Source organism: Protopterus annectens, chromosome 5.part0 (genome assembly GCF_019279795.1).
Source record: "Protopterus annectens isolate FY-2018-M chromosome 5.part0, PAN1.0, whole genome shotgun sequence".
NCBI classification, from domain to species: domain Eukaryota; kingdom Metazoa; phylum Chordata; order Ceratodontiformes; family Protopteridae; genus Protopterus; species Protopterus annectens.
In genome coordinates this window covers 1811125341-1811148753 of record NC_056735.1, presented here as the reverse complement: position 1 = coordinate 1811148753, position 23413 = coordinate 1811125341, and the positions used below count along the sequence as shown (strand labels likewise).

Sequence of the window (23413 nt, the reverse complement as noted above, 5' to 3'; positions counted from 1 at the left end):
ATATACTGGTTAATGTTATGTTCAGAAACCACTCTGGGTAAAAAAAAAAAAAAAGGTTAGTCTGTAAGGTAACCCTATCTTTATGAAAATGATGCAAGAGGTTTTTCAGAAAGAGTTCAGATATTCCATCTGCAGAAGTAATGGTTTATAAAAAGATTACTTTCCCATCTAAGGAATTTTAAATCAGTTTTAGCTGTAGGTTCAAAAGGTTTTTGAGTTAGACTTTGTAGTGCAACTGTTAGATCTCAAGGAAATGAAGGTTCCTTTACTGGTGGTCTTAGAAGAAAAAATACCCTTCAGAAACATTTTGCCTGATTTGGACAAAGCCAAATAATTTCTGCCTCCTGTTTTAAATAAGAAATTATTGACAAATGAAGATTCATTTTAGAGAAACGTGCTCCTCCTTTAAAATTGGTTGCTAAAAGTACTGTGGAAAGTGGTGCACAAAAAGCGTCAAGCTTATTATTCAAAGCCCAAAGGGAGAATATTTTTTCACTTGCTTCTGTATACTTTTTTAGTAGATTCTTTAAGAGAAACAAAAATAATGGCATATACAGTGGAAGACAGCCTAGGCTGTCTAACCATTACTGGAAGTAAAGAAACCATGTGGTTAGTCTGTGGGCCTGGATATTGGATCCCTGATGGGTGAGACAGGAGGATAGTACAGTTGTGTACACTTACCATAAATGTAGATGTTCAAGTATATTCACTGTTGCAGTCATTACATTTGGGTAATCTGCTGGCAGGTTGCCCCCAGTCAGCCTGAATTCCAAAGTCTTGGGTCCTGCATTGGTTGCGGACTTCTCTTCCATGACGTCAGGTTGTCAGGGGTATAAAACATGCAGCCGACATGCATCAATATAAACTTTACCTTCATCTACAAGCAAATACACCATATAGGTTGTAGAAGATAGAGAAGGAAAGATAAACTGTAGAATGACATGGGGATGGCGGGAGGGTAACCTAGAGAGCAACAGTGAATACACTAGAACATCTACATTTATGGTAAGTGTACACAACTGTACTATGTTCTTCGTGTTTCACTGTTGCAGTCATTACATTTGGGTAGAATCCCAAAGCTATGGTTGGGAGGCTGGAGCTAAACAGCATAAGGTGAGGCTATAAGGCCCTGCAGCACTGCAGTGGCAAAGCCTGCCCTGGACTTAGAGTGGCAAATGGTAATGCTTTGTAAAGGTGTGATCAGAACTCCAAGTAGCAGCCTCTAGAATGTCCTTGGTTGGTACTCCTCTGAGAAAGGCTGCTGAAGTAGCTGCAGCTCTGGTGGAGCGAGACCTAATGCCCTTGGGCACAGGTTTGCCATGGTGAAAGTAGCAGAAACGGATGCAATGGCTTAACCACTTTGAAATTTTCTGCTTTGAAATAACCTTTCCCCCTCTGATCCTGCAGCATATGACACTAGTAATTGCTCAGTTTTTCTTAGAGCTTTAGTCCTGCTCAAGTAGAATCTTAGCTGTCTGTGTACATCCAAGGAATGCAGAATTCTCTCCCCTTTGTTCTGCGGATTGGAATAAAAAGTTGGCAGATGAATTGTTTGGTTAGGAGCCACACTGGAAATGACCTTAGGCATAAAAGTAGGATTTGTCCTCAGAGACACCCTATCTGGGTAAAATATGATAAAAGGCTCTACAGCCATGAGGGCCTGTAGCTCTGAAACTCTTCTTGCTGAAGTAATTGCGAGTAGCAGAGCTGTCTTAAATGATAAGAACTTTATATCAGCGGTACCAGCTGGTTCAAATGGAGGCAGGGTAAGCTTTTCCAACACATAATTGAGGTCCCATGCAGGTAATGGTGATCTTCTAGGAGGCCTTAAATTTTTGGGTCCTCTAGGATACTGCTTTAGTAAAGGATGAGAAAAGATTGGTGGCTCTGTATTGTAATGAGCCAAAATGGCAGAGGCATGGATTTTGATTGATGAGAAAGATAGGCCTTTGTCAAGCATCACAGTTAAGTATTGTAATATCTGAGGAATATGTGGTTCTGCTGTATCAGTTCCTTGTGCTCGATTCCAAGCACAGAATCTCTTCCATTTGTCAGCATAAGATTTTCTAGTACTAGTCCTTCTGGCTTCCAAAATGGCATCCATCACAGCTTTACTGAGAGGTGTCGTTTGTATGGTTACAGGACTAGCCATGTTGCCAGGTTCAGAGTCTGTAATTGATTGTGCAGGATCTGATTGTTCTGCTGGGACAGTAGTTGTGGTTTTTGAGGCAAGGTCCAAGCTGAGTATTGAGACAAGTTCCTTAGGATTGGGAACCAGTATTAGAAGGGCCAGTCCGAGGCAATTAATATCATCTTTGGCTTCTCTTGTCTGACTTTTAGGAGGACCTTGGGTAGAAGAGGCAGAGGAGGAAAGGCGTAAACTGATAGGTTTTTCCAACTGAAGGATAGGGCATCTACTTTCCATGCTTGTCTGTGATAAATCCTTGTGCGAATCTTTTCAGTTGATAATTTTGTGGAGAGGCAAATAGATCTATGTCTGGGCTCCCCCATTTCTCTGTTATCATGCTGAAGACTTGTGGATTTAGTTTCCACTCATGAGGATCCATAAGGTTTCTGCTTAAATCGTCTGCCAGAGTGTTTTGTTTTCCTGGCAGGAACTGAGCTTGAAGATGTATTTGGTAGGTCAAAGCTGTGTCCCACAGTGCCATGGCTAATCTGCAAAGGGGGTAAGAGTGTGTGCCCCCTTGCTTGTTTATATACCACATGACTGTGGTGTTGTCCGTCTTTATCAGTAGTTGTCCTGGATGAAGTAAGTCCTTGAAGGCTGTTAGGGAATTTTGAACAGCTAGCATCACTTTCTGGTTGATATGTAGATGCATTTGATTTGGTGCCCATATGCCCTGAATGCATCTTCCTGCCATGTGGGCCCCCCAAGCATAATCTGATGCGTCTGTTGTTAAGGGTTGGCTGGCAGGGATTAAAGTGAAGGGCCATCCCATGTTTTGGTGACAGGCCTTTGACCACCATAGAAATTCCTGTTGCAGGCAGGGAATGAGAGGAATCATTGTTTTCAGACTGTGTGAATGTTGACTCCATAAACTTTTTAGGTACCACTGAAGTTTCCTCATATGCAGTCTTGCATATGGAATTAGTAGGATGCAGGATGCCATGAAGCCCAGATCCTGCAGAATTTGTCTTGCAGAAGACTGGGTTTTATTGCCATCAGTTTGAAGTAAGTAGTCAGTTGACTTTGTTTGTCTGGGGTGAGGTAAGCCATCTGGGCAGTTGTATTCAAGCTTGCACCCAGGAATGTTATATTTTGAGAGGGTACCAGTTGTGATTTTTTTTGTTTGTGTACCCTAGGCATGTTAGAAGCCTTTTCACAAACGCCAGGTGTCGTAGAAGAGTGTCCTTGTTCTCTGCTTGAATGAGACAATCGTCCAAGTAAGGATATATTTGAATACTTCTTTGTCTGCAAAATGCAATTACTGGTGCCAGGCACTTTGTAAAGACCCTGGGCACAGTAGATAAGCCAAAAGGCAGTGCAGAGAATTGGTAATGCATTAAGCCAGCCTTGAAACTGAGGTATCTTCTGCACGACTGTCTTACTGGGACATGCAAGTACGCCTCTTTTACGTCTAATGTCACTACCCAAGCATTCTTGCCCAGCATGGGCAGAAGCTGCTGCAAAGTGAGCATTTTGAATTTTGGAATGTCCAGGTACGTGTTCAAAATCGATAAATCCAGTATTGGCCACCAGGCCTTGTCCTTTCTGGGTACCAAGAACAGATGAGTAAAAACCTTGTCCTTTTTCCTGTTCTGGTACTGTCTGAATGGCCCCCATATCCATGAGGGATGTAACCTGTTTCTGTGTCTCTGCCCATTGGTTTTTTGGCAGATCTGGCCAACCATATGTCATTGGCAGAGTGTGGAAATGGAATCTGTATCCCTGTGATACGATGTTTAGTACCCACTTGTCCTGGGTTATTAACTACCAATTTTGAGCAAAAAGTGCTAATTTTCCCCCTATGGGTACTGCCACAAGATAAGTGCTTGGTGTAGGCAGAGGGAAGTCAGAAGTCATTGGGAATGCTTTCGGTAGGTTTGCGCTTTACCTCCTCCAGATTTGGAGGTGGATGCGCCCCACTGCTTTGACCTGTATGAGTCTTGAGCCTGGTACCTGGAACCCTTAGGGTGTCTGGATTTGCCCCTTTGAGCTCTGTCTGACACAAGAAAGGACGAATTTTTTGTAGGCCAGTGTCTACTGAATCTTGGTGGCTGCACTTGTAAGAAATCTTTAACAGTTTGCATAGACTTGGATTTGTCTTCCATTTTCTTTAAAACCTTTTCTGCCTTAATACCAAACAGAGAATCATGCTGTAAAGGTGCATCAAGCAATTTAGCTTTAACATGATCAGGCAGATTTTGTTCCTTTAACCAGGCATGCCTCCTAATCACAGATCCAGTAACTGCGGCCCTGCAGGAGGCCTCTAAAGAATCAAAACCACATTGCAAAGTATGCTTTCCAACTTGTTCAGCTGCATGCAATAATTCCTGCAATTCTTTATTTTCTGCACATTCTGAAATCAACATCATTTTCTGTTTCAGCAATCCCATAACATGTTGTTGGTACTTAAGCACATGAAATTGACAATTTAAGGCCCTGATTGCCAAGGTTGCAGATGTATAAACCTTTTTTCCCCACCTGTCCAGTGCCCTAGAATCTCTGTCGGGGGGGGGGGGTAGGATTTTTTGCTGTTGAGGCCTTAACTCCCTTTGGACCCTATGAAATAGTTTCAGGATCAGCAGCAGGGTTTCTAAATAAAAAATTATGTGAGTCGGGGACTCTGTAATATCTGTCGGGCTTACTGGGAGCCGGATGTAAGGAGTCAGGAATCAAGCTCGACTCCGAAAACACATCATCCACAATGTCTAAAACAGGGGGAATGGCTAAAGGCTTGTGCTGAGGGAGGAGGAGGAAATCCCTGAGCCACTTTCTTGATTCTGAGAAGTCTTGACTCTCCCAGTGAAAATGCTCCCTCAAAGTATGCAAGGTTTCTCCAAATGAATAAGCCTCAGGAGGAGATGCAGATGGAATAGACTCCTCAGCATCAGAATCCTCATAGAGAGGTATAGATAATTCCTGATCAGAAGAGGAATGAGAAGAAATAGAAACCTGATCTGAAGATTGATAATCAGTGTCTTGCCTAGGCCTCTTATCTGGAGGGGGATGGGTACCCCTGATCAAGGTAATGAGGTCTTCAGCCATTTTGATCATCTGTTTTTTAGGCATAGAGGCCTGTGCACGTGGCTCATGCATCGTTTTTTTAGGTTTAGAAGTTACTTTTGACTTTGGTTTTGCAGCTGTCAGTTTGATGTAGAAATGTTGAGGTCTGAATACACCCTCAGAAGCTGGTGCCTGCTCAGCGGCTCCGGACCCATCCGAGGGAGATACATCCATCGGTCCAATACCTTGAGTATCTTGCAGCATGCTGGACTCCACATGGGTGTCGGTAGAGGCCTGCAACTTGAAGGTACCGGGTATCAGGGGCTGTGAAGGTGCCTCACTGAGAACCGGCAAACCGGCGACTGGCTTAGGAGAAGCTTTGTCATCGGTCTTGGATCTCGACTGCCCTACTCTGTCCTTTTCATTGCATTTTTTATGTACTCCCATTGTGATCAGGGCCTAGGCAAGGAATACAGTATAAATGGAAATCCTTATGAGGTATTTGCTTCCCACAAGTAATACAATTATTAACTTTTTCTGACATCAGTAAAAAGCAAGAAAAAAGTTTCCCCAATGGGGTGCTTAGCTTTAGTGAAGACTTTGGTTCTGAAACTCAAATTCGAATATTTCAGTAGTCGGCCGACCGGCACTTGCGGAAAGCTTCTGCTTCGGGCACAGCGCGGCAAGAAAGACTGGAGAAAATGGCATCGCCTGCATGTTTTATACCCCTGACGACCTGACGTTACAGAGGAGAAGACAGCAACCGACGCAGGACCCAAGACGTTGGAATTCAGGCCGACTGAGGGCAACCTGCCAGCAGATTACCCAAACGTAATGACTGCAACAGTGAAACACGAAGAACATCTGGAATTGGCTCCAGTATCCATGGAGGATAACGAAGGTGAGACTGTAGGAAGGGAAACCATACTTGTCGAGGCCAGAAAGGGGCACTGAGGATAACTGAGTTCTTCAGCTGACTTGTTTTCTGCAGAAATTTGGGAATCAAAAGCAGAGGGGAAAAGCATAAAGAAGACCCAAGGGCCAAACGTGGACTAGAGAATCTCTCAGTGACTCCACCTGAGAGGGATAAGAGCAAAGTATCTGCTGCATTTGCTGTTGTAGGGAGACAAAAATAGGTTGCAACAAGGGTGCCCCCAATGATGGAAGATCATTTCCACCACAGACTGAGAGACCACTTGTGAGGCATCAGGATGGACCTGCTTAGTTTGCCCACTAATATGATGGTTTTCCCTAGAATGTGCTTTGCAGTTAGAAAGCGGTCTGATGAGATTACCCATTCCCACACTTTCATGGGCTCTCTGTAGATGGGATAAGATTGAGTTCCTCCTTTTTTGTTGATGTGCCAGACTACAGACATGCTGTCGGTCTGAAATGCAATAGTCCCTAGTGGGAGGCCATCTTGAAATACCTGCAATGCAAGTAGGATGGTTTTCATCTCTAGTACACTGATGTGCAGATTGGTCTCTTGGGGTGACCACATGCCTTAGACCATTCCTCCCAAGAAAGGCCCACCCTACCCCAGCTGAGAAGCATCCATGGTCACTGTGGCCATTGGGGGTGGTAGAACAAAGGGTACACTTAGATGAATATCATCTGATTGGATCCACCAGTGGATGTGTTGTTTGCAAATCTGCATAAGTTTGATTGGAAAGGATAGTGTTTGATGAAGAATGAGCAACTAAACAGATAGAATCCATTGAAGAACACTCAAAGAAATGTGCCAAGGGAAATAATACAATGGCTGCTGCCATGGAGACTAGTGCTTAAAGCACTGATCTTGCTAAAGGAGATGGATGGGAGAGAAGAGATGAACTTGAATTCTGATAGTGATAATGCAATGAGGTGGTAGTGATGCTACCTGGGTTGTCATATCCAGAAGTGTACCAATGAACTCCAGACTCTCGACTGGTGTAAAGTTTGATTTGGCATAATTTATTGTTATACCCAATGACTTGCAAATCTGGAGCAAACAGTCTCTGGCATATAGAAAGTGATGTTTGGAGGGGGTGGTGAGGAGCTAGTCAACTAAGTATGGAAACACTCAGAATCATTTTAGTCAAGTGAGCTGCCAGAATTCCCATAAATCTGGTAAACACCCAGGGGGCTGTGGTGAGTCCAAAGGGCAGGGCTCTGAATTGGTAATGACTGGCTCCTAGCTGAAAGCATAAATGTCTTCAGGAGCATCTTTCTATTTTAATATGATAGTACACATCCTGAAGATCTATTGAGCACATCCAGTCATCCTTCTGAAGAAAGGGTAGGATGGACTGTACTGTGACCACTGGGAATTTTTACTTGTTCACATACTAATTAAAATTGCTTACAGCCAAAAATGGTCTTTGGTCCCCTGTTTTCCTGGGCAATAAAAAGAAGTGTGAATAAGTTCCCAATCTTATTTGGTCTGGTGGGACTTTTTGGATGACTCTTTTTCCTAGCATATTTTTGATTTGTTGTGCTGCTGCTTTCCTTTGACTGGGTGGAAAGTCGGGAAGCTTCTTCCTTTTGGAGGTAGGCAGTAGAAAAAAAATGGTATGAAATAACCTCTGGATATTATTCTTACCACCCATGAATCTTGTGTTATATTTGCCCAGGCATCTGAATGCAAGGACAATCATCCCCTGACTGCCTCCAGAGCTGCACAGTCAGGCAGCACTTCAGGAGCGTTGGAAGGATCTGTCTGGAAAAGAATCCCAGAACCCCTGATTCTGCAGGCCTCCTCTGCCTCTAGGGTGACTTCTTCCATTAGAACTTCCTCCTCTGCTTTTGGAGGAATTATCACCATGTGGGTCTTGGAAAAGTCCCTGAGATTTTCAGAATCACATTTTCTTATTTCCTCTCTGATTCCTGAAGAAGGTTCATTGAGGGGTAGAAAACTTGATTCCCACAGTGGAGAGTCTTTCCATCCTGTTTGCTGTGGGTAAGCATCTCTTTAACTGAAGGCCCAAACAAGGAAGTGCCACTGAATGGAGCACTGAAAGGACATCTTAAAAAGCTACACAAAGTCACATAGCCGCATCCAGGCATGTCTCCTTACGGCAATGCCCAAACCTTCTGCTTGTGAGGTGCCTTCAGCTGTGTGAAAGATCATCCTCATAGAAGCATTTGATATGGATAAGAGAGTGGCCTGTTGAGAGGATGTTCTTTTGAAATCCTCTGCAAACATGGATTTTGAGACAGCATTTGATAATTCTTTAGTATAATCTCTCTGAAGTCTAGTAAAGTGTGCTAGGTAGTTTAGTGAACTCAAGGTAAAGGTTGCTGAGGCAAAGACTTGCTTTCCAAATCTGTCCAACACTCTGGACTCCCTGTTTGGCTAATGGGCAGCAGACCTCTGCTCTGCTAGCTCTTTCTTGGTGGCTACCACCACCAAAATAGCATCAAACAGGACTCCTGTGCTCCAGTGGGGTCTGTCTTTTTGAGGGGCTTAGAATTTAATCGGGTCTCTTCGGAATGGGTTTGATGGTATCCGGCTCCTTCCAAACCCTGCTGGAAACTAAGTTGATGAGTTCATCCTCCAGTGGGGTGGTAACCCAAGACATAGATTGGCCAGAACCAAAAGCTTCCAAAAATACTGATTCTTCAGCAGAGGGATTTTTGGAAGACCACACACCTTTATGTCTAAGGATCTCTAAAATGTCTCCAAAGGAGATGTCATCCTGTGATGATCTGGGGGACCTTTCTCCTTCATCAAAATCTGTATCCTCCATGAGAGACTTCATCAGAGAGTCTACGAGCCTCCTCTTGCATGTTCTCCTCCAATGTACTTCCTCTGTGGGACATTCAGGGGAGGTATTGGAACAGAGGGGAAGTTCCTCTAATGGAACCGACTGGATGGTTGTTGGAACTGGCTGTCCATGTGAAGTAGGTTTGACTGACACAGTGCTTGGAACCAATAAGAGAAATGGGATAGGGATCCAAAAAATGAGAAGGCAGTTTGCTGGAGACAGAAAAAGCCCTTTCCACCACCTCAAAACTGACAGACCCGGAGAAGCTTTGACCTGTCCTCTCGAAGCAGAAACTCCTGACGAAGGTAGGTCTCTTCCACTCTCAGATCAGCACCTTGGGGATGGAACTGGTTCCGAACTGCCCAGTGCCAATGTTCTGAGGGGAAGAAATGGATCTGACAACATCAGAACAAAATCCAGACCTTCGGATCAAACATCGATATTTCAGCTCTGAGACCTATTCTGATCAGAGGATATCTAAACAGAACTAGTCAGGGATATAGTAAAGTCAAAAAAGCTACTGCCCTTGGATCTGGCACCATATCTCACAGGGATTTCAGATCCTGGGACTCGAAATCAATGGACAGGTCAGAGAAGGAGATAAAATGGTCTTGGATGTCATAGGAAGACTCACAGATCTGATAGGGGGTGGAGCTGGTAAGAACTCTATCTGGATATGAGCTCTGAGAAATTTTCACATCATCCTATCCACATCTGCTTCCGACAAGCTTCTGAAGGACCTACAGGAAGTTATGGATGGTGGCCTGGAGTGTTACTTTGAAGTCTGAAACAATGAGAAGGTACAGTGGGCGACACAGGTTTTATGTCAAATTCAGAAATAAGACTCCTGTAAGATGTACCAGCCTTCGGATCAGAGGACCTAGAATCCAAGGCTGTAATGGAAGGAAATAACACTGGATCCAAGGGTTTTGGATCTGTGGATAGGGTCTTTGGATCTTACAATGCTGGATCTGAAGTCTTTATTGTCTTAGTAAGTGGCTCTGACAAAGACCTTGGGGACTTCAATGGGAAGCATTTCTTATGCTTCAAAGGCGCAAACTTGCTCAGTCTGGTGGGGTTGAGCCCCCAGAGGAAGAAGATGCAGCTGGAAGTAGACCCTTCAAAATTAATGTGTTTCACCTATATGCCAAGGCCCTTGGGTTGAAAGTAGAACATACTGAGCATATAGTGTCCAAGTGCCCGGCTCCAAGGCAGTAGACGCACTCCTTGTGGCCATCCGAATTAGGGATTCTGTGCCCACAAGAAGTGCATTTCTTAAATCCCATCCAGTTTACCAAACATGGCTAATAAGAAAGAGGAGAAAACTTTGAAATTCAAATGGAGGTTATTTATTTTAAACAGAGCAAAAACTTAAGCAAAATAACTTAAACCCAGCAATGGTAGATTACAGAGATACCCTGTTAGAAAAAGGGGTAAAGCAGAGTTTAAAAAATACCAGCAATGGTACACAAGACTTTCTATTCATCAGAATAAAAGGAAAGAGCTAATAGCAGAAAAATATTTTAAAAGTTTTTAATGACCTGTGAAAATAACTAAGACGGAGGATAGCAAAAGTTTAAGATAAGGTTAAAATAAGGTTAAATTGACTTACGAAAAACACCACTATTAAAGCTTGAGAAAGGAACCTGTGTCTGTTCATGATGGTGTCAAATGAGATCTGATGTAATGGAGATGGAGTAATTCATTATGGGTAGAGGGAGGAGCTCGAGAGCTGGATCTGAAGTCTGGAGTACGTGGCCGAATCGGATTCGAGGATCGAATCTGAACCCAAGGGTTGAGGAAGAATGAAAAGGACATCATCAAATTCCTTTATTCTGTGAACCACCTCTGCCACCAGGATGACATTCATTGTAATTATTTCCTCCTCTGCCTCTGGTGGCCTATCACTAGAAGTGTTGGGGGCAAGTACTAGAGATTTAAGGAACCACAGCCCCTTTCTGACTGGAGGGTAGAAAAGAGAAATCCAATGGTAGACAAGGTCCTGCCATCCTGCTCACTTCCAGACAGCATCTCTTTACCCTTCAGTACAAACAGGGTGGACCCATCATAGGGTGCATCTTAGAGAGTTCTGTGAATTCACAGAGATGCATCCAAGCATGTCAGCAAATAGGACAGTGTCTACTGGTATCGATGTGCCACTGGACACAATTTATATAAGGAACATGGACACATTAAGGGGGGATTGGAGGCCAGTCAGTTGTGTATCCACTATCTTCCAGGCTTCTGCAGGTAAGGACCCTGAGAGGGACTTGGAGAGCTCCTTTAAGTCCCTCTGAAAATGTGTTAAATATCTCAGGTAGCTCAGCACCCTTAAGCTGAAGGTAGCTGAAGTGTACACCTACTTTCCAAATTTCTCCAATGCCCTGCAATCCCTGACAGGGGGATGGATAGTAGAGCTCTCCTATCATCATGGGATCTACCACAGAGGTCTTGCTCCAGAAAAGACCATTAAAAGACCATGCTAGATGCCTTAAACATTTGTACACATTAATATATATATATATATATATATATATATATATATATATATATACATATATATATATATATATATATATATACATATATATATAAATAAAAAATATGAAATAAAAAATGAAGTTTAAGAAACCATTTATTAACATAACGAATTAAATATTAAAAGATTTCATTTTCAGTACACTTGCCACCAAACAGTCTGAATGATATGCTGTCAGGATTATTTATTTATTTTTTTAATTTTTATTCTTATATACATTAATGTGTAAATGTGTTTAAGGCAGCTAGCTTGGCATTTTAATGAATTATTATAATTGCATTTTATTAGTGTTTCATGGTATTGTGCAATGTAATTAATTTGAGTATTAAACGTGATCGGAAGGGGAGGGGAGGGGTTAATGAGTTTAAATGAATTTTGTGAAACTTTTTTTTTCTCTCTGAAGAAGTCCCAAGACAGTGAAGGGACGAAAGCACTTAGATTATGTTTCACAAATCTTGGATTACAAGATTGTGGTCAGTAAAACTTCATTCCATGTCAGTAAAGCTTCATTCCATCTTTGACAGTGCGCTGTTCTTCTGGCTTATTTCAGTGTCCAGTTATGTTTTAAGTTCATTTTGTCTCGGTTTTTGCAACTTAAATTAGATAGTCAACAGGCTGGCTGGGGGGATTAGTATCCAGTACTAAAAAATATCTGAAGCCAGCTGGGCAAGACTATGGCTGGATATGCAAACTCATATAAGGACACTTAAGTGAAGGAAAAATACACTACCATACCATGATCAGCCTACTACGTCCACAGTGCTGGTGCAGTGTGCAATGCAAAAGACCAAGGCCAGTTCCAGTGTCAATCTGACTTGAGCAAACAATTACCTGCTACTCTCTTGCATCCTCTCAGCCATGTGTGACCACATACTGAACAGATTCTTTAAGTCCAATGCTGATGCAAGTGTGGGTGAATGTCAGGGGCAGACTCAATCTTCACTGCAAAAAGCTAAACATTAGTTTGGGGTTAATACACCATACTTAACTTTTGACTTTGAAGCAAGCACAAAGGATTAAAGGGCAAGATTTTCTATCTATGGTACATCAAGACATCCTGCCAAAAGTGATATGAGGTGGCAGCAAACATCAGGTCTCACTCTAAGTAGTAGACACCAGGACACCTTCTATTCCTCCATCAAAGCAAAGAGAGGGAATAAAGGCTACTTCCAGAGTTACAGACTCTAAAAGAAAAAAAAAGTCTAGAGTCCTTAGGTCTAGCCATCAGGTCCTTCATCCTCTGTCTGCCCTGCTCCTGCTTAGGATCCTTTAATAAGCCCTCTGTCTTTCTACTAGGCCAAAACAACCTCTTTCATATAGTGGTTTCTTTTTTTTTTAACAGGTTTATTGTTTTAACATATAAGAGAAATATCATAACAATTTTATACAAGTAATTAAAAATAGGTATTATTATAATATTCAACAAAACAACTAAAGTATTTACAAAGACATCCACTACAATCAGATCAATTAATTAAGCTAAAATACCATGCTATTGAAATTAAATTTTTTTTAACAAATTTTGTAAATTATCCCATACAATAAAATAAGATGTTTTTCTATTTGTTCTAGTCCTAATTGTGTTTATTTCCATATGGCACACTATATTCATAACATTTTTAAATTCATTGAACGAAGGAGGTGTATCTGAAATCCAATTTCTAGTTATTATTTTCCTAGCCACTGCTAGAATAGACCATAACAAGGGAAGCTTAACCTTTATAACACTTTGAGGTACAGGTGTGTTGAATAATAAGAGATTTAGAAATAATGAAATTATCTGTAAAAAGAGCCTGCAAAAATTCATTAATTGACTTCCAGTATTCTTTCAATTTTATACAGTCATAAAACATATGAGCCCAGTCAGCATTAATTTCTACATTACATCTCTTACATAGATTATCTTTATTATTTATTTTATTCATCATCAAAGGTGTATAAAAAGATCTATGTAAAAATTTCCATGTATAAAGTCTCCAGACAATGGAAGACGTAGTTCTATAAGCAGATGCCAATATATATTGTTTATCTTGTTGATTTGGTGGGTCCCCATTAATAGAAGTGAAATAATTCCAGTATGAATCTACACTGTAAAAAGTTTCTTGTCTGATAACTTTATGAAAGTTTACCTTTATCAGAAACTTTATGTTGTAAATTTAATATCAAGTAATCAATCAGTGTTGGAATAGATTTTTTAACAGTTATAGACATTAAATCTATTTTATTAATGAGATGTTGTCTAAAGGTCTGAACCTCTAACCAGCAAGTTTCTCTTAGATCAAATTCTTGTTTTAAGAAATCTAGATTTTTAACTTTATTATCAGATATCAACTGATACCAGTACTTTAGATCATTATCTATAGCTAAATGAGTTCCTTCAGAAGTAGATGACAAAAGCATACCCTGAGTATACATTATAGGAAATACAATAAAATTCCATTCCCTATACTTAGGGTGCATGAATATAAAGTTACGATAACTAATAATAATATTTAATGGGTAACAAACCATATGTTTAGGTGTAATAGGTGAAGTACAAAATTCCTTTAGTAACCATAACATGGAGTTATTTACAATCATATTTTTATGTGTTAAGGAGATTTTCATGAAGTGTATACTAATTAGCTCCCAATAATCTTTCCATTTTATGACATATGACTGATCTATTAATAAAGTAATAACTTTTACAATAGAAGAGATAGCATATAAATTAAAGTCTGGAAAAGAAATACCCCCTTGAGACCATCTATTAGTATGTTTCTTTAATGCAATCCTAGGTCTATTAGGTGCCCATAAGAAATTTAACATTAGTGTGTTCAGTTTCTTGATAATTATTTTTGTAGGTGGAAGTATTATTGATTGTATTAAGTATAAAATCTTGGGGAATATTATCATTTTAATAATTGTAAGTCTCTCCTCCATAGTAAAAAACATATTATTCCAAGTATTAAAAAGATTTTGTATATTAAGAAAACAGGTATTATAATTATTATATATAATAGATTTAATATCTTTAGATAGCATTATACCTAAATAAGTTATCTGACCTGAATTGGGTACATATTTAGTAAAATCACTAATGAGAATATTTTTTCGTGTATATATAGGTAGTATTTTAGTTTTTTCTTCATTGAATATTAAACCAGAAATACTTTTAAAATTCATCATGTTATCAAATAGAGACTGTATAGAAGAATTAGATCCTGCTGATGTAATTATAACATCATCTGCAAAAAGTTGAATTTTGGATGTTGTATTTTCATCTATTTCAAAACCCTCTATGTCAGTACTGTTTCTGATCAAATTAGCCCAAGGCTCCATTACTAAAGTGAATAATAGTGGAGAAAGTGGACATCCTTGTTTTGTACCTTTAAGAATGGGTATTTTTTGTGAAACATATGTTCCTACCTTAATATAAGCCAACGTTCCTTTGTATAAATGTTCAATTAGATTTACAAATGCATCCGAGAAGTTTGTGCACGTCATTAAGGTAAACAGATAGTCCCAACTTACTGAATCAAATGCTGAACTTATATCAAGACTAATAAGTGTTAAATCTTTCTTTTTCCTATTTGCAAAATCTATTAATGTTAAAGTTCTTCTTATATTATCAAAAGTATTTCTATTTACAATGAAGCCTGTCTGATCTATATCTATAATGCCGGGAATGATTGTCTTCAATCTATCAACAAAGATATTCATAAACATTTTATAATCAACATTAAGTAATGAGATGGGCCGATATGAAGAACATCTAGTTGGATCTTTATTAGGTTTTAAAATTGGCAAAATAAATATATATTGCCAAGATGGAGGGGTTATTAACTCAGTTTGGGCCAAAATAAAAACCTTATGTATTAATGAATATGTATTTTTAGAAAGAATTTTATATATCTCTGGTATAATACCATCATTACCTGGTGCTTTGTTTGATTTAAGCTTATTTATTTGTGTAATAACTTCTGTATATGAAATACTCTTGTCCAATAGTTTAATCTGTTGTTTATTAAGCTTTTTATTCATATTTGTGGTTATAAACTCCTTTATTTTATCTTTAGGTTCCATGTTAATATTATTATGGTTAATTTTGTGAAAGTGATTTCTAAATTCATCTAGTATTTCTGGTACACTAGAAACATTCTTCTTTTTCCTTAGAGAAAAGATTTCTTTGATATGGTTTTGTTTATTCAACCTTTTTGTTTTATTTTTAAGTCTATGTAAGTATTTGGGGCTTATTAAATAAGACAAAAATTTGTATTTCTCTAAAGTTATTTTAACTTTATGAGTTAAAATTTCTTTGTATTTCTCATTTAGTTTGTTTATTTCTTCAATAACTTTCTTGTCCATAATATTTTCTTTATTATTATGTTTATAAGAGTCTAATTTACTTTGAATATCTAACAATTCCTTATCCCAAGATTTCATTTTATTATTATACCATCTGATACTTTGTCCATATAGATATGATTTTAAGGCATCCCAAACATAAACAATGGAGACTTCAGGAGTGTTATTTATGTCTAAAAAATGTTTTACTTCTGAAAGTATATATTCTTTATAGTCTTTTAGTTGAGTTAAGTATGCTGGTATCCTTTTGACCTGAACATTATGAGTATTTTTATCATGAATTCAAAACAATTGAATTATGATCAGATATAGGACATGAAATGATTTTGGAATTAATTAAATCTGTTACCATCTGGTTAGAAATAAAGACCCTATCTATTTTGAATAAGTTTTGTATCTGTTAGAAAAAAGGTGTATGGTAATGATTTTGAATCTATCTGATTATTAATATCATTCAAATGATAAGAATTAGCAAAATCCTTTAAATGTTTTGCATTAGATGTAATTCTTCTCTTTCCTATAGTGGTAGTATCACTTTCATGTAGTATACAATTAAAGTCACCAGCTAAAATAATATCTCCTATAGAGAATGATATGATCTTATCAAGATGATGTTTCACTGTATTAATACCAATTCCAGGTATCCAATATACATTAATTAAAGTGTAAGTCTTCCCATTAATTTGTATTGTAACCATACAAAACCTTCCTTTGTCATCCTGATAAGACTTAATGGTTTTAGGAATGGGCATACTTTTATTCCATAAAATAGCCACTCCTCTTTTTTTCTGAGTGTGCTCTGAACTAACCAATACTGTATATTTGTTTGTGGCTAGTTTATCAATATCTTTTTTCAAGAGATGGGTTTCTTATAGGAAGACTAAGTTGGCCTTATGTAAATTAATGTATCTTATCAGGCTTGCCCTTTTACATGGATTATTCAATCCATTAATGTTTAAAGAAATTCCTTTTAAAGATGTCATTTGGCATTTTTAAAACTTAAGAATCTTATGATCAAAATAACAAGATAAGTAATGTTACATCTCCTCCTTTAGGTGTACCTTTAAATATAGCTGTATTTATTGAATCTCTTATGGGATTTCGTATAGGATTCAATTTTGTTTGTAGTGACAATGAATGTACAAATATATTGTGGATGTCAAAACTATATACAAATAACAATGAACAAGTGAAAATAATGTAAGGATTAAACCTTGCATCCAGCCTGGAGTTACAAACTCCAACTTAGAGTAGTATTTACCACTCAATTTAACCCCCTACCCTAAGCAGCAGTACGTCAGCTACCACCTTATCAATTTAATACTAGTTATATTTAACTGAAGTTAACAGTTTTCAATTCAATTATCTAGCAAGACACTACACATTTGGTAAAACAGCATCATATAAACTAAAATAAACTTTTTTTTTTTTTTTTTTTTAAAAACTGTTTATACTACTATATACATCCATGTAATATAAAACACTTGTATTCAAATATCATTCAAATAATCTTGATGTTATAAATCAAGAGGAGAGAAAAATAAGTTCTAACATTCATTTAAATCAAAAACTTTGGCTAATATGATTCAGACATTACATATATTAGGATGCATCTATTTTCTGTCATGTAAATACAGTTAACAGCTTCCAAAAAAACCTTGAATTGCTTGTATATGAGCATTTACTCAAACTCATTATTGCCAATAGAATAAAATATTGTATTCATAGAAATTGTTATAAATCATACTTCATAGTTAAGCAGATTCTCAGAAACATTTATATACATATCTACATACACACACATACACACACACACATATATATATATATATATACATACATACATACACACACATATACATATATATATATATATATATATATATATATATACACATGCATACACACACACACACACATACACACACACATACACACACACACACATACACACAAACACACATACACACAAACACACACACACACACACACACACACACATACATATATATATATATATGATCTCACTGAGTTGTATCTTTACTGAGCACCATCTTACATTGCTGTCCCTTCAATAAATCTGTCTGCTTTATACAAAATAATGCACAGCAAACACATTTTAGTAACCAGATTTTACAAACATGCTATACTACTGCTTTAAAATATATCACATGACAATTTCTTCCAGTATAGAGTTATAAAATTATTTATGCTTGTCAATCAGATGAATTAAATGAGTTATAGTAATGTATATGTTTGGGACATAGGTTTTTAACACATATTATTAATCTGCTATTCCTGTATCTGTGATGTGTCAGTGTGATATGTAGGTCAAAGGTGAGACCAGCTGCTTTCAGCTTCTCTGTGAGAATTCTGAGAGTTGAAGCTTTTGAAGTAGCTCATGGATACTGTGCATGAGACAGCCCACATCCCAGATTGTCTCTCAACATTCTGGTGGGAAACTTATTAAAAACTAGTGACAAACATTCATTTAGCAGTGGAAATGCATCTAAACATGACAAAACCTTCACAATGCATTCTACAGGTTATTACAGACTCTATGTAAGTGAAATCAAGCCCAAAATTATTAATAAGTAACAAAACTCAACATTTTTGTCCCAACTCAACTCCTATGCGAATCTTATTATTTACTGTGTCTATATGATCAAATGTATTTCTATATATTAATAAAGAAAAGAAAAAGAGAGTAGAAAGTAAAAGGGTGTAAGGCAGAAATAATAAAAAATGTAAGAGAAAGCTATAAGAAGTATATACAATAGAGTATTACTTACTGTTTATATTAAGAGTTAAAAATAAAACATATTATTTACTATTATTTAGTTCTAATTATTATTAGTTAAAGCATGACAGATTATTTACAAACAAGCATAAGCAGTGTAATCAAGAAAGTATAATTAGGAATAGCATTTGAAGAACATATAAACTTTTAAAGGAAAAAAAATGTATCAAATTACTGACCTTATTTTTCCTCTTCAGAAAGAGAAACAAGTTAAATCACAGCTTGCCATTAAATCTCCAGATATTTTGACTAGTTATGAAACAAAGCATTTCTTTGCACACAGAGAATAACTTTGATTAAATCTTTTCAAAATATTTGTTGCTTCTTGGAAATGCAGGAACTATATTTAAAAAGATTAATAATAAAATAAAATGATGAGAGAGAAAAAACATAGTACAAATCATTTGTTTTTAGTCTCTTCTTCTTCTCTGAAGTCTTCCACGAAGTTTCAGTTGCCAGTCTCTTTAACGAAGGACTAGCCCATTCCATTTCTTCTATTTTTCCAAAATCTTATTTTTTTTGATAAACAGTAAAGCAGAGTCTAAGTCATCAAAAATTTTAGGACCATCAGGAAGGAAGATTTTAAGCTTGGCAGGAAACAGAAGGTATGTTTTAAACTGTGCTTTTTTAAGCTCCCTTATTAGTGGCAGAAAAACTTTTCTTTTAGCTAATACCATGGAAGAATAGTCATTGTCAAAACGCACAGTTGTTTCATTAATCTTAACAGGAGCTTTAGCCCAAGCAGATTTAAGAACCATCTCTTTATCAAAAGATGATAGAAATCTAACTATAACTGATCTAGGATAGTTTTTGTTAGAGTTAGCATTAGCTATAGATCTATGTGCTCTTTCGATACCAAAAGAGAATGCTTCTGGTAAATCTAAAGTTTTAGGGAGCCATGTTGTTAAAAAAAGAAGTAATATTGTTACCTTCAATATTTTCTGGCAGTCCAAAAATCCTAATGTTATTGCACCTAGATCTATTTTCCAGGTCATCCAGCTTTGTAAATGTTTATTTTGTTTCAGCAGAAACTCAATGTTGATTTCCTCTTCTTGTATTCTATTTTCCATGTCATTCACAGCTTCTTCTATGCCTGTCATCTGGATCTTCTGTTGTTGCAGGTCCATATGTAACAAGTCTATTTGTTTTGTAGTTTTTTCTATGAAAGTGTCTATTTTAGTATCCATTTTATCCATCTTAGCAGTAAGTTGCTGGACTATAATTATCAGAGACTGAAGTTCTTTCTTGATGCTGGAGTCTTGAGAATTTGTCTTACTGGAACTCATTTCAGACTGATAAACTGACAGGAAAATTTCCAAAGTAATTTCTGACAGGAATATTATTAAGATTTCCTTTCTTTTTTACATATAGTTCAAGAACTATATAAAACAAACATATTTAGAAAGAAAATTACTTCAAAAATTAATGTTTTAAGTAATTAATTCCTGTCAATGTAATGAAATTGGTGGAGCTGAAGAAATCTGCTGCTATCCTGTGTTCATCCTTGGCCACGCCCCCCATATAGTGGTTTCTGAAGTAAGCCTCAACTTTTTTTGCAGTAGCTACACTAGACCACAAGACCAGCCCTCAGGAAATGGCAACAAACATCAAAGCCATGATCTATTCCAAGATGAAACAGACCACTATTTATGGTGGTCTAAGACTATGACCCAAAAACTACAGTCAACTTTGGGGGTTCTAAGAGTTACAGGCATCAAAACGGGCTAGCTGTTAAATCCTGTGTAGGACAGAACCCAAATAACTAAGGTTGCTGTGGTAGTGATCAAACAATGAACATCTATATTTCTTACTACTTCAGTAAAATAAGAAATAACTCTATAATACTTTGACTTTTGAATATACTGAATAAAACAGAAATATTCACTTGAAAATGAGGTCATTACTAAATTCACACATCATTTTTACACAGTCTTGTTACTATGCTATAAATTTTGGTTTGCTGTAAATTAATAGGCAATTTTTTTACATTATCTAATTTTCCTTCTCCCAGCTAAACAAATGTTTGAAACAAATAGTGATTTTCTCAGCAGCAAGCCAATGGGCCTGTGTAAAAAAAAATTATTAGTTTGCTTCAAGCCTCGTGCAAATTTATCTTACTGAATGAACAAGACAAAAAAGGAAAGCTGCAAGATGACTGCAGGATCACATTGAGTAGACAAATACATGAACTGCCTCAGCCTGCTAGCTATGGTGCAATATGACGCAATGAGGATGGAAATCACTCCCAAGTACTTATGAATAAATAACGGTGCAGATATCCACTGCAAAACAAGGCAGCCTTCTATAATACCACCTACCAAACTTCAAGCACTGAAATGCCCGTCATGCTGGCAACCAAAGTTCATTTAGGGAATTAACGTACCAGACATCTGGCATAGCTGATAAACGAGATCAAGTTATCTTATTCCTGGTGACAACTTCCATTTATTTAGGAAGCAAAATGAGCAGCCCAGTATTTGACAGCCCTACTAAAAAGACCAGTAGCAGAGCTAGGAGAGGCAAAGGGGGTAGGATGCCTTCTGTGTGCACTTCAGTAGAGATGCAAATCAGGCAGAAGTGCAGCACCTGCATTCACATTTAAAAAGCTGCAGCTCATATAACAACTGCTAAAATGAATGTCCTTGGGTGTTATTAACTGCTGCAACAAACAGCTCTGCTGTTCAAAAGTCTTTTTTATGTTTTTGGGATGAGGTTGGTGCCAATATGGGAACTGCCCAGGGTCCCAAATGAGCTAGGTACAGCTCTGTAACAGACAGACATAGGGCATGCCAACAGCTCACTAAATCATGAGTGCAATATTCCATAAAACAAAGTTATGTTAGTGCATGACTGAAACCCATTACACTGAAAAATGAAAAAGGGTCCTCAAAAAAGCCCCTACAACCAGTCTCAAAATCTTAGCTGTGACACTACTAGCTTAGTGATAATCAAGGCTACCTTCTACAAAGGGGAAGAAAGTATCCCCATGACAGGCTAATGTGAAGAGCTGGTGGGGTCTTGTCATTAAATGGAAATAGCAAAGGGAAATAAAATGACAATGAACAGGGCCAAAGAACCCCTAGAAACTAAACGAGACAAACAGAAAGGAACATAAATCACAACTCAGCTACAGTGCTAGACACACCAATGCAATTAAACTCAGATAAATGAACTTACCACAGCACAGCCTCCTGCACTTAGCTGCATGTTCCCAATGTAAGCAGAAGAAAATTCTATTTCAACTGCTGTATCCTTATCCAGACAGGTTCTATTATCTGAAACTGGCAATTTCTTTGGCTCACACTGTGGACTTTCATGAACTGTCTACAACGAAAGCAAAACAAATTACAAGATATACGTAGCATCTGAAAACTAAAGACAAAGCAGTACTTTAAAATGGAATTTTGAACCTTGAAAAAGCCTTCTTTTTCTGTGATGAAAAGCTGGATGAAAAGAAACATGCTATATTTAAACATATGTTATGTAAGTTCTTGTTCATAATCAAGTTCTTGTTCTTTAGTTTATTTACAGTCTATACTTTTCTGATAATAAAGTAACAGTTACACAGCAAACATTGTAAAATGTTCTAAATGTTTAATGATTACAAAAACCTCTCCTGAAGATGTCACCGTATTTACTTTCATAGTGAGCACGGTCACAAAAACAAGGCAGTAAGAGGTTAACAGCTGAAAGTCTGATACTAACATTTTCAGCTGCCTGGATATACACTACAGAAGGGAGATGATGGGCATAGAAAATGTAACACTTAAGCTTACTCAGACAGGAAATGTTGAAATGCATCAACAATAGGATAGTTGTCGACAAAAATATTCCACAAATGGTAACATTTGTAAAACTTGAATTCTACCAAAAGCCCTTTGTTTTTCTCAGATCCACTTCCCTACCTACAGGTTCATAGGTGGTTACTAGGCTAACAGATCTACAGTCTTGACAAGCGCAGCCATATTTATCCCAAGCTGCCCCAACTGTCAGTGGTTAGGTGAATGAAGTTCACAGAGGTAAGGGTCTATGTTAGTTAATACCGACTTCCTCTGTCCAGGAGTGAATTTGCAGCCACCCATCAATTGACCTATGCTGCGTTTGAAGAGGGTCAAGGAAGGGCTCGGTTTCACGTGAACTGGAAGCTTGTTCCAGAGAAGAGTTGTTTTGATATCCATTTGTGTAATCTCGGCTGATAATAGAGTTTGTTTGTTGTTCCCCTAAGCTGGGAAAATTTAGATTATTAAGGAATAAATGTAAATCCTGTTTATTGAGACTCTTGGGGGTAGGGTTGTAGACTTCTTCATATATGTTCTCAAAAACCTTAATTATATCTTGTGAGTTATGATAGCAATTTTGTTGATAAATAATTTTCGAGATAAAAGGTGTAGGTTTATGTTGATTAAGTAATCTCGCTATGAATCTAGAGGGAAGTTGGGCCCACTGTGAGTAATTGGCTAGATTTTTGATTTCATGGAATGATAAGTTTTCTGCTTGTAAAGATACTAGCTTAACCTGCAGCTGATTAATAGAGTTCTCTATATCTGAAGAGTATTTCTGCTGCATCTTCAGCTCAAGTCTGGTTAGTTCTTCCTTGATGCTCTTTTCTTTGGTGAGAAAATTTTTCTTATAAAAAGCAGATTTATTAATTAACATCCCTCTGATTAAAACTTTCGTGGTAGCCCAGGTAATATCAATCGGAGTACTGTTGTCATTAATGGATAGTATGCATTGGTCCAACAAGGTGTCAATTTCCTTTCTAATATCAATCTTTTCTAGAAGGTTAGGGTTTA

General features: G+C 37.6%; 1 protein-coding gene across 3 annotated transcripts in view; it reads right to left on the bottom strand.

The window, feature by feature from the left end:
- Nucleotides 1-23413, bottom strand: part of SENP7 (SUMO specific peptidase 7) — a 2310641-nt gene that overhangs the window by 1185257 nt on the left and 1101971 nt on the right. For all 3 annotated transcript variants that reach the window (XM_044071599.1, XM_044071598.1, XM_044071600.1), the window contains exon 11: nt 21798-21944. In XM_044071599.1, coding sequence (XP_043927534.1) covers nt 21798-21944 — 147 coding nt within the window. The remainder of the gene's footprint in view (nt 1-21797; nt 21945-23413) is intronic.